At 30.0% G+C, this 13071-nt stretch overlaps 1 protein-coding gene across 1 annotated transcript in view; it reads right to left on the reverse strand.

Moving 5' to 3' along the window:
• Positions 1–13071, reverse strand: part of BCKDHB (branched chain keto acid dehydrogenase E1 subunit beta) — a 252004-nt gene that overhangs the window by 578 nt on the left and 238355 nt on the right. The window contains exon 10 of the mRNA XM_012549184.3: positions 685–833. Within this exon, the coding sequence (XP_012404638.1) occupies positions 693–833 (141 nt within the window). The 3' untranslated portion in view covers positions 685–692. The remainder of the gene's footprint in view (positions 1–684; positions 834–13071) is intronic.

The following is a 13071-nucleotide window of genomic DNA, read 5'->3' on the forward strand; positions in this document are numbered from 1 at the left end:
TGTACTTTTGGTATAAACAGTATTAAACCCTTTTTGAGGATCCATTTTAAAGCAAGAATGTCTTATTTAGAATTGGTGGATCCTGAAACACCTGGCTAATGCCACCATTGCCCAAGAAGTCCAACTTTTGTAGTTACTTAAGAAGGCTTCTCATCAAGCTTATAGCCAGGAGTCTGAGAAATTATGTGTACTACTAGCCAGAACTAATGCATACTTATAACACTAATTTCAAAATGGAATTACTAGACCCAGTGACATTGTGCATGGGATAAAAGAGGAGAGGCATTATATTATTCTCTTCCCCTCATGCATTGCATTCTCATGCCCCAAATAGTTCCTCTGATAGGCTTAGATAAATCTGCTTTTTGGACCTAAAAATTAGAGGAACAGAGGTTCCATGTTATCAAGAATTAATTCTCACTTGCTTTTGAAAATCTTGTGCTGTATAGAATGAAATGCAAATTGTTTTTACAAGAAATAATGTAATGACATTGTAAACGTAAACTAATGCATTTTAATAATTGACAGAGACAAGGAAATCTATTAAACATAGCCAAACAGCTGATAACATGAAATTTCACTAATTTACAATGTATGTCATTTACTCATAAAAATAACTTTTCTCTCACAAAAAATTTAACATAACAAATGTTTGCCTTTTTCAAAAAACAGAAAATATACTACCTAGTTGATCAATAATTGATCATTTTTCGAAGGGCATCATAACATTTCCATTTGTCTGGGATGTAGAATGTTTCAAAGATATGAGGAAATGGTGTATCATATCCACATACTCTTGAAATTGGTGCCTCAAGATTTAAGAAACACTCTTCCTATAAACAAAAACTGAAGTTAATTTTAATCATTTCATTTTTTAAACTTAAAGATCATAAATCATAATTTTAAAAATGATAAACTACTAAATAAGAAAAGTCCTATAGCTGACTTACCCCCTTTAAAAATATCCTTGGTTAATTTAAAAGAAAAATTAAACAGCATTCTGCAGTTAAATTTTTCAATTTTGTCTGTGGATAATATACATACAGATCCAATTTTAGTATTTCTACCATAAACCAACCTCATGCCAGAAATAATACTCAACATCCACACTAAATAGTACTTTCCATTTTCAAAGTGATTTCCAAGTATTACCCAATTCTTGTTTCTGACCAAAAGTTCATTTTTCAACAGTATCTAAGCAAAATATTGTTCTTATACTACTCTTAAATAAGTAGCAGGGGAAATCAAATCATCTGAAAATGGTTACCAATTGTACAAAATCTTAAACAAATACAGTGCTTCCGACTCCTATAAGACTATAGGGAGAAATGTTTTCTAAATTAAACTTTATACAAATGAGAGATCTAGATTCAGAATAAAAGTTATAAAATGTTAAGATTTTAAGATGAGTTTCTAAGTTAAAATATAAATAAAACAACTATCAATTTGCTGCAAAACTGTTAATAAAGAAAATGTTTTTGTTTTTCACTTACTCAACATTTTTAGATAGTAATCTTCAGCACCCATGACTTATTTTCTCAATTTCTATCTTCTCTGCATATTTTTTTAAAATTCATAGTTCTACTAGGTATAAAATGGACATGAATTCAAACCACATATATGGCAAAGGATAATCACTGTGACAATAAAACCTGACAAATAGATAATCTTTTTATTTCTATCTGATTTTTGTTAACATTGCAGAGAAATGAGTATGATTTTTATAATTTTATCTTGTATCTAGTTACATTATTGAAAGTATTAACCCTCTCAACTAATTTCCTTGCTGTTTTTCTTGGCTTTTCTAGATTCATCATCATATCTTCATAGAAATCATTTTATCTTCTTTTAGCTGATGTATAAATCCTTCATTTTTTCTTTTGTCTTATTGCTATTGGTAATATTTCTAGAAATATGTTAACTAACAGTAAGGAGAGGAGGTATTTTTGTTTTACCTCTGTTTACATTCTTTGTTTCAGGCATGTGCATTTGACTATATTAAAGAACAGTTTTTCCCTGCCTTTGCTGTTAAGAGTTTGTTGGATTTTTTTTAAACATGAATACATACTGTATGTAGTCCGACACTTTTATGCACCTATTAGAATAATTAATAGGGTTTAAAATTTTATTTTTGTTGAGATAATTGTACAAATTGTCTTTCTGATGTTGAGCCATCAGTGTTTCAAAAGAATGAATTCAATTTGGTCACAGCAAATCATTTCTTGATATACTATAGTAATCTCTATATGTGGAGATTAAAAAAAAAAAAACAGGAAACTGAGAAGTAAAATGACAAGTATTGTTGGTAAAGGGAAACATAAAGAGAACTTGGTCAAGCCTGGGAGCCCGAAAAAAGAAACAAGGAGTATTAGGATATGGTCTGTGAAATTAAGAGTTTCATTAGGAAAGCTAGAGTTAGGAAAACTAAGATTGTCTAGATTGAAGATGGAAGGGAAAATAAGGCAAGATTTGGAGAGATAAAAAGGTCAAACAAAAGGTTATTCAGTAGTGAAGCTGGTAATATTTAGGTAAGATAGGGCAGAGGGAAGACAAATGAGATCCTAAAGTAAAGTAAAGAATTTTAACTGGAATACTTTCTATATCTGACATATGACATCAATCAATAGGTAGGAAATGAATCTGTTAGAGGGTCAAAACAAGCATAACATTTCAATTTAAAGAAATATTGAGAAAATAAACTCTTTCAAAGTAGATTCTCAAATGAAATATGGTCATCCTACTTATTTTAAAGAGATTTAAACTATTTTAACATTGAAACTATTCCACTATTTAGATGTGAGTTACCTTGCAAATGTGATCTCTGAGGAGAAAAGTTTTAAGTGGGATTCAAAAGAATATTTTCTGTATCCATAACTGCTTTCAGCTGATGTATTTCTTTTTTCAATTTCTCTACAGTTTAGATAAAGATAGCACATCCAGTCTGGAATTCTGGTATCATAAATGAAATGTGGTATAATGAGAAACACACTGTGAGCAAAAATGGGCACATACTGTTTACTGGAGCATTTAATAAAATCCTAAATCTGAATGTCTTTATCTGTGTAAACATGAAAATTATAATCTCAAAGTTAAGTTGAAGAGTAATAACAGCTATTTACATTTTAAGTTTCTTTGAAAATATGAAAAGCTATATAAGTATTGTTGTTATCATTCAGTTATTTTAGTCATGCCCAGCTCTTTGCCACTCTATTTAGGACTTCCTTGGCACAGATACTGGAGTTGTTTGCCAGTTTCTTCTTCAGCTCATTTAAAAGAACTGAGGCAAACAGGCTTAACTGACTTGCCCAAAGCCACACAGTCAGCAAATGTCTGAGGCCAGATTTGAACTCAGAAAGATGAGTCCAGTTCTCTATCTGTCTATGGTATCACCTAGCTGCCCCATATGATACTTATATTACTATTAACACCATGTGAAATATCAGAACATTAATGATTCTGAAAAACAATTCAGCCACAGAGAGGAATCACAAATATTAGGTCACATAGTTCACAGAGACATTACTCTTGAACAAGAAAGTCATTTAGATAAAATAACCTAAAGAAATCTATGAAAATGGATGCATACTTTGTTATATAAATGGCTATCATTATCTTTATTCATATCAATAACATATATTAATATAAAAATTACAGTTTAAAATGGGGTTTCCTTATAAAACCTTTGTGAAGTATTCTTATTGAACAAATTAGGTTTACAGAGATAAAGTGAGGTACCCAAGTGGTGAAAGCTGGACATGATTAAGCAATAACCAAAATCTTCTGCCTTCACACTCAATGCTCTACTATACCAAATATTTAGCTTTCATTAATTTTTTAGTGTGGAACAAGAATGTAAAGAAGAGATTTAGCCTCTACATGTAAGAAGTAAAGTTCCTAATTAAAATCACATGAATATAAATAAATGTATGTTTATCTATATAAATAGATCTATATAGATCTATTTATAAGACACTAATAGTCTTTGATGCATTTATTAGTTTCCACAATGAAATACTTTAGTGTACATCAAACACACTTTAGTTTCTGTTACCCAAGTTCAAAACTTTCATTCCTGTGGAATCAGCTTCCAACATGAAGCTATACATAAGTATGACATGTTATTTTAAATTTGTTAAGAAAATTTGCCAATGGTCAGAATAGCCAGCAGATGAGGACACAGATTGTGTTGTACTGAATCACACTTCTTCAACAAATGAGTCATAGAAACCTGTGAAGGCACTACCCTGAGCAAGGGAAAATCAGTTTTGCTGCTGAATTAAATCTTCAATAATGTTCATTTTTAAAAAATCCTTCCTAATGGAAAAGGTATTCCAATTCTTTTTATTTTTTTAAATTATTGATATATTTTGTTTCTACATCACCTACATTTTATAATGTATCCTACTCTTCCCCTTTCTAAGAAGCTAACTCTATAATAAAGAATAAAAATAGGGGGGAAAAGTTCAGAGAAAATAAATAACTTCTGGGAGAGAGATATACTCAGTGTTTAATACCCATAGTCTTCCCCAACTACAAAGATGTAGAAGTAACAGCATCTCCTAGCTCATCCTTGAGGTCACTCTTCGTTATAATTTTGTATTATTTGGTTTCAATTGTTTTTGTTGCAGTTCTCCTCATTTTGTTATTTTTAAACATATGTTCCAAATATCACCAACAATTTTCATGTTCTTAAACATTACTTTACAAAAAAATTCCTATATTACTTTAAAAGAAATTTTCAATCATCAAATTCTTTATATGTGGTTCTCATCTCCTATCCTCCCAACTCAACTGCAGATACAAAATTTGTCTCCAATTAAAGTGTCACTAAGACACAAGAAATATAAACCAGATATTCTAATATACTCAACAAATATTGCTAAAAACAGAACAAGAGAACCATGTAGTAATTAAAATAATTAAAGCAAAATCAAGAATATTAAGAATACAATACATCCAGCAGAGTACACCTTAAAATTTAAAGTGAAATTTGAATAATCTAGCTACAACTTTCATCTGAAATTATATTCTTAATGCAATTTGAGCACTGATATTCAAGATAATTGAGAAATCTTCAATATCAGTCAGCATAAAAAATATTTCCCATATGGAAAATTACTAGTGATTTGGAGTTAGTATTCATATAACTGAGAAGATTTTTTAGGTTATCATAAAAATTCAAAATTATTTTAAATAACTTAAAATGTGAAACAAGCACATTTTTCAAATTATAATTTCTGGTTTCAATTGTCAGAGCAAGATGCAATCTAACTTTGTTAGGTGACCAGTAGTGACCAATTGTGTCAGAATAAAAGTATGTTCAGAGTAAAGCTCTCATTTTTTTCTCCAAGAATGACTTCTGCAGACATAAAATCCGAGTAAATCTAAGTCAAATCTTAAAATATAAAAAGCTCATTTAACTTATAATTTGATAGAACTTTTTTTTAAAGTGACAATGATCACTGCATTTTCCCCTAATATTTCTAAATCACTTCTTTAAAGCTAGATAAAAACAGAAACAAAAGTAAAAAAACAAATGCTAGAATCTATAATCTCAATTGAAAGTACTCCATCACAAACTCAATTAGGAATCACAAAAATTCAAATCAGCTGAACACACCTAATTTACATTTTATAATCATGAAGTCATAGGATATAAGCTCTCTTTCTGTATATAAGCTTTATCACGCACTAGTATAGTTTTTTTCTTAGAACTGCAGCAACTCAGCAACTCAATAAAAACATAAACATTTCCACTTGGAGATCTTGGATAGAGATTAATAGTTTAAAACAAACAAAGTCTATCCTCAACAGAAAGTATTTTACATATTCTAGACTATGTATTTGAAGCAATCAATTACTAAAAGAGTTTTTGGCTGAAAAAAATATATATTTATTAAATTTCTTTAAGCTGCATTTAATACAATTTATTTTGACATTTAAAATCTCTTTGTGATAAAATGTGCTTTTGTTTAAAAAAAAATTGTATTACACTAATGGAAAACAGAAAAATATCCAAAGAAACTAAAGCTTCTCAAATTTTATATTTCAAAATCCTTCCTGATAAAAAAAAAATTTAAGTAAAAGTTTTAAATGAATTTACTTAGAGAATAGGTGTACACACACACACACACACACACACACACACACACACACATCTCTATATGTACCATAAAGCCAAAAAAGCTATATGCAAAGGAATGATTTTTCAGCAATAGGTCACTTTGAGATAATTTTTTTTCCCTGAAAGACAGGAATTTATTTAGTCCATTTCCCTAACCCCCCCCCCCATTTTGATTTGTTCAGTAGTAAATAGTTTAAAATATTTCCATAAAGCTACTTTTAAAAGAGCTACAAAGTATATGATTTCCATGATCATTTTTGACTTTTCACATGATGCTGTGCTATCTAAACCAGTTTAGCAGCTTGAGCTCACAAAGACCAATGAAAGCAATGTTATTGCTCTCATGTGGTCTATAATCCCAAAAATATTCTCAGAGTCCTTTTACATTTTTGCAATTTAAAGTGTTTTTTTTTTATTTCATTAAGAATTTCATCTTACTTTTTAAACTTTGTCTATACTTCCATTTTTTTTCTTTCAAATTAGTTTCAAATTGGTGATAAGAATGCTTCCCCCCCCCCCATCATGGCCCCTTTGTACCATGTCTCTATTAAGTTTGAGAGGTTACCTTAAAAAAGCAAAGCCTTAGATAAAATTTCCTAATATTCACATTATGAATTCATAATCATTATAATAAATTGTATTATACATATAATACATCTCCTATGCAATAGTTTTTTTTCACTATTTTTCTTTTGGTTTTCATAAACCACATAGCAAAATTAATTGCTATAATATCCATTTAATGAGCTTCAATGCAGCAAATTTTTATTGTGCCTCAACAATCTACAAAGGTCTCTAAGGATATTGAGAAGATTCAAAGATAAGCAAGGAAGTACCTCAAAACTTGTAAGACTCATGTTTGGCTTTCCTAAATAAATGACAAGCCTATTGATTTATTTAGAATTTAAGTTGTATAAATAAATATATTCTAATTTAATCACAATGAAAAGCTGAAGTATAAAACTTTGCAACATTTGTAAAAAATTATTAGAAATCACTTACTTAGAATTCCAGTAACTAAATAATTAGAATAATTTGATGTGGAATGGTTCAAAGTTTTACTTTCCATCATCAAGGAAAGGTTTTGTGAAACCATGTTAACAGTAAAAACAAATTTGAAGGAGAAACAGCTAACCTATTTGAGTCATAAATAGTTTACAAGTTCTTTGTCTTTAAAGAAACAGTTGTTACTAATAGGTCCATTACATGTAAAGATTTTTCTATTCTTTGAAACAGATCTGATAGGATTTTGTTTTTAAATATTTAATTACTATGATTACATATATTTAAATATAATAAAATATTATTTAAATTTTTCTCATTTAGAAATACATTTTTCCACAAATTAATCTGAATTATTTGATATTTACTTTGTATTACATATTGTGTGAAGCAACTGAAGATACAAAGAATGAAAACAACACATTCCTTGAAACTCAAAAAGTTTATAATAAGGAGGAAAGGAATAAACATAAACAAGTTAAAAAAAACTTATTATAAGGGCAAAAGAAGAGAGAATGGAAATACCTATAAGAAAATTTGAGATATTAGATCATTTTGAAATGGAACAAAGCAAGATTTTGAAAAGTTGAATGGAAGTACCTAAGGGGGAAAAGAAATATTTCAAAAACCAAAGAGAATATATGTGTATGTTCTAAATATGAGATCTCAGAGGTGAATAAATGCAAGTGGAAGAGTAAGAGCTAATATTAGGGAACATCTTGTGGTGAAAAGGAATAGTATAATAGAAAATAAAAAAAGATGAATATAAGTTAAATTAAGGAATGCCTTAAATGCCACATGGTTTTACCTTACCCCTTAAAATAGGTTTAGGTGCTGACAGAAACATTTTGTAGGTCAATAGGATGATGAACTGAGAAGTCAGTATATTATAGACGTTTTAATATTTGAGGTATTAAAGAGATACAATTGGAGAAATAAGAATCATCATCTATACTTTTTCAGAGTAACATCGTACAGTAGAAAGAGCATTAGATTGGAAGTTCAGAAATAGATTCTTAAATTGGTTCTACCACTAATTGCCTGAATAACCATAAGAATGACATTTTATGACCCTAAGTTTTTCTACTTTGTAAAATGATTAGTAGGTGATTTTTAAGTTCCCTTCTAGCTTTATAACTCTGTGGAAATTATAGAGTTGTGAATGAGGAGGAAACACATTTTTAGGGGGAGGGGCAACAAATATTTTGGTCAACATAAAACTCTCTGCTGTTTGGCAGTACATTAAGTATTTGTTGTCTCAATATATTGGACTTTAGTAGACATTTTGACATAATTACAAAGCCAAATTCCAAGCTGCTTTTCAAAGAAGATGCTGGGGAATGAGAAATAGGTTCCAGACGATTCTGTAGTTAAAGTAAAGGATATATTTTATTAATGTATTTATAGGGGACAATAATGACTATGTCTGTTTTTATAAAACAATATAAAAAATATTTAGCCAATGAAATTTGTCTACCTTATCCTGAAGTTAAATATGCGAATTTAATTAAGAACTTATCAAGGTGCAAAGCAAAATGTTAGGATTCCAAATTTATGCATTATATAAAAATGTATCTATTTGTTATACACAATCTATCATTTACACACACACACACACACACACACACACACACACACACACACACGGAGTGGCAAAAATCCTAATATACACCATGCCTATAAGAAAACCACCACAAATTGCATTTAGAAGTTCCTTTTTTAAAATGGGCAAAAGTTGCTCTACAAATTAAATTGTTGTTGTGCAATATAAAATGCACATCGCAAAACTAACTTAGGGTTTCATTTTCTGAGGTTTTTGCAATGTTAGCTGGCAATGGAGGCACAGTAATTACTAAAATTATTTGGCATATTTTCCCCTTAAAAACTCTGAGGTATGGAGCAAGGGTGGAAACAGCAGAAAAGGAAAAAAAAAAAAAGTGTGCTGAAGTCTATTCAATTTCAGCCTGCAGAGTGGTTTCAAGGATTTATGATAGGATGCTGCCTCAAAAGAGTGAAATTTAGAGAAAAAAAAATTGTAAAATAATTATTTCAAAATATTAAGCAATTTTAAAATCATAAAAATTATATTTTGATGGTATTTCCCCCAGTAACAGTGTAGAAACAATTGGGCTTACTTAGCAAGAATAATTACGCTACAAGATAATGTGCTTTCTCCATTAACTTTTCAACTTTGAATCCTCCTACTTTCCCCTCCTTCTTACTCTTCTAACTCCCCCAAGTGAACTACTTCCTGATTTGGACTTCCTCCTTCTCTCCTCTACTTCCTAGAGGTGCTCCATCCCCATCAGATGGAAGGCAGGGACACTATCCACTCTGCTGAATTCATCTAACCTATTTTTTGTATTATTTTTACTTCATAGATTTTAAAGCTGATTTCAGGAGAGTTTTATGAAGCTTGCCCTGAGTATTTAAACTGTTAATTACAAATTGGACTGCTTATTTGAGTGCAGGGGTCCCGTTTCAATTTTAGTTTTCTGTTGTTTTTTTTTTAAAAGGGCCTACAGATAATATAATAAAACATAGTCAATTTTATATCTGCATTTATTTTTAAAATTAGCAGTATTCTCAAAATGTTTACAAGATGTTTTATTTTAACATTGTCTAAAGTTGAAGCAGTTTGTAATTCAATATTTAACATACTTATCTTTGATCTAGTTAAAAATTCACACATTTCCCACAATAAACTTCAGGCACAAATATAAAAATGCTTTATTTTTTTAAATTTGATATTAGAATACTGTGGGGGGAGACAGGAAGAAAGAAAAAAAGAGACAGAAAGAAATAAAGATGTGGTATAATTGTGTGCAAATATACACACACACATATATATATATACACACACACACACATATATACAAACATATATATATATATATATCACACACACACACACACACAGACTGTGTGCCAGTCTAAAGCACAAGCAAATTCGGTGCATTACACATTCACAAAATCTCCTTACATTTATATCAGGCTTATAAAATTTACCTTTAACTATTCTTATCATTATCATATTCATTATGAAATCACATTTCAAGTAGATATATTTTTTTTACTAATAACAATGAAATGAAAGAAACAAAAAAAGAGAGAGAGAGAGTTAAGAGAGTGTCCATATAGTCCAATCTATATAATACACAAAAAAGAATCCTGTCTACCAAATACAGAAAAAAAAAAAAATTTGCTCATTTAGTCTTTGCTAGACAATTTTTCTTGGTGATTTAAACTTTTAAATTGATAATTTTTTTTAATGGAAACTCATATGGTAAATCTGTGGGTGATGCTATACTATAAAATGCACTCTTGAATTTTTAGGAATATCTTTTGTTGAATACTTCATTTAGCTCTAATTCAAAAGATACATATTAAAGCACTGTTATTAAGAGTATGTTTGTACATACCTCAAGGTATACAAAGACAAAAAAAAACAGTCTCTGATGGCAAGAAGCTCACATTCTTATGAAATAACAAATATTGTATAAAATAAAATCAATTTCTCATTTATTTCAAAATTGGAATTCAGATAATCTTTTAGTATATTAAACTAGATTATGATAAATTTGATAGATCAAAATAAATATTCTAATCAAAAATAAACATAGGTCTTGAGTTATTTTATATCCATCACTCAGGCTGTGTACATAGAATCATAAAACTTGAAAGCAAGAAGAAACCTTGGAGATTACTGGATGCATCTTCTGAGTTTTATACATGGGGGCTATGAAATGACTTGCCCAAGATTACAAAAAGACCATCAAGTTAGTGTTAACTAGAACCCAAATTTCTTAAAAACAATTTGCTGGCATTACTAAGTTTTGTGAAATGCATTTTCTTCCCTTCTTATATTCAATATCTTCATTGAAGTCTTTTTGTAATTAATTTGCTTCACAGAACCACAATAAAATACAAGAAAACTGAGGGTAAAAAATTTAAATTTGCAAAATCAAATACTTCAATGCAGTTTAAAGGGTAGGAAATTAAAACAAGATTGTAATTTCAATTTCTTTTCAAAAGCCGAACTGTACTTACAATGGTAGAATTTCCCAAAGGTTAGGCATATACTATAGGAATCTAATCATCTCAATATGCAGTCACAGGATCCATTTGGTGATCATTAGCACAATTCTTGTTCATTTTCAAACTGGCATTTAAGTGTTAAATAGCTCTAGGCTGTCATTATAGGTGTAAAGCTGATTATACAGATTTAAGTGCCACCATCTGAACATAAGTGTATGCAGATGTGCCCGTATATGCACACTTAGGCAGACAAGTCCCAGTATTTTGGGTCATGCAACTCAGGCATACTATTATGAATATTTAGTTCTAAAAGTTGTTGGAAATAGATTTTACATACTTGAGGCTACAATGTCTTAAAGTTCCATCATTTTTACTTTCCAGCCCTTCGAATGAGAACATTTGCATTTTGAAATACAAAATCATTGTCCCCCAAAGGACTTTTCTCAGATTTCCTCAAATGCTAATTATGTAACCAGCATAATTAAATTCATATGATCAACTTCAGCAATTGGTACTTCAGTTTCTTTGGAGCTGCCAAAGGGCTCGGAAGTCTCCATTCATACTCCAAAGTAATCATGTGGTGTGCCAAACTGATAACCATTAAGCACAGCTGCAGAGCAAATGTGTGGTTCTGGACCTGTAAATATAGTGTTCACACATCAGGCAGAACCCAGAGAAATTTCAGACTCACAAGGACTGATCTTAGAATGCTATTCTTTTGATGGAGACATAGGGAAATTAAATCATGTATTATTACTCATGCAGCCTGAATAGATTTCAAATGCAATGAGTTTCCTCTTCACAAAAGCCTACACGCTGAAAATCTGATTAGCATGTTCTACCATCAACTTCAATGATTTTATTTTTAAGATTTTCTGCTAACATAAAAAGGCACAATTACCCTGAATTAAAAAAAATAAAAACAACTACATAGAGAACATTAATGTGAGATACTCTATATTCTATTTATGAATTATCAACATTTTTAAACATTGCAACTGATAGTAAAAAAAAGTACATGCTAAAAGTAAGTTTGTTATTTTTTAGGTACACTTACAGGAGAAAATTCTTTTTGATTACTAAAATGACCACTATAAGTATTGTGTTTTTTTTTTTTCCTAGATTGGTCAGAATTTCAGATTTTTAGGTCATGATTGCATTCCCATAAGAGGCTTTTGGAGCTCTATGGCAACCACTCTCACTACAAAACGGCAACAGCTCTGAAAACTAATACTCCTTTTTCAACACCCCGCATAACCTGGTTAAACAGAACACACTTTTAATATGAAAAGTTAGCTGCATCTTTGCCAAATGAATTCGCTGGATCTTAAAAATACATGCATAAATGCCTAAAATTGGCCACTTGATTCCAAATATATAAAGATGACAAATATGTCACAAAGTTTTTGAGGATGTTGCAGTATATATGAATTAAGTTCTTTGTGGTCAGGTTATGGCCAAAACTAATCAAAGTAGGACTTTACAGAGCAAGGGAAACTTTAGGAGCAGTAAGAAAAACAAAACAAAACAAAACATTTCAATGCTCTTACAAACTGAAGCATAAGCACTAATTTTTTTTGTTGTTGTTGTTTTTTTTTCCCTTATACTGTGGTTTCTTTAAAAACAAAAAACAAAAGGCAGGGGTATGTATGGGGAAAATAAAGTTGATTTAAAAAGCCAAATTCCTTAATTGTTGCATTTCAAATACTGAGCTCCATTTCCTTCAATATATGAAATTAAGTATACATATACATACACATATGAATGCCTAGAACTCTTCATCTCAGCAGCTACACCTTGAAATTGTGACCAATCCAGATATGCAACAAAGGAATAAAAAAAATGAACACTATGTATTTAGTCACTGCATCAGAAAGAATTTGGATCTACAAATTGTCTGACACATC

The sequence above is a fragment of the Sarcophilus harrisii genome, chromosome 4 (genome assembly GCF_902635505.1).
Source record: "Sarcophilus harrisii chromosome 4, mSarHar1.11, whole genome shotgun sequence".
NCBI classification, from domain to species: domain Eukaryota; kingdom Metazoa; phylum Chordata; class Mammalia; order Dasyuromorphia; family Dasyuridae; genus Sarcophilus; species Sarcophilus harrisii.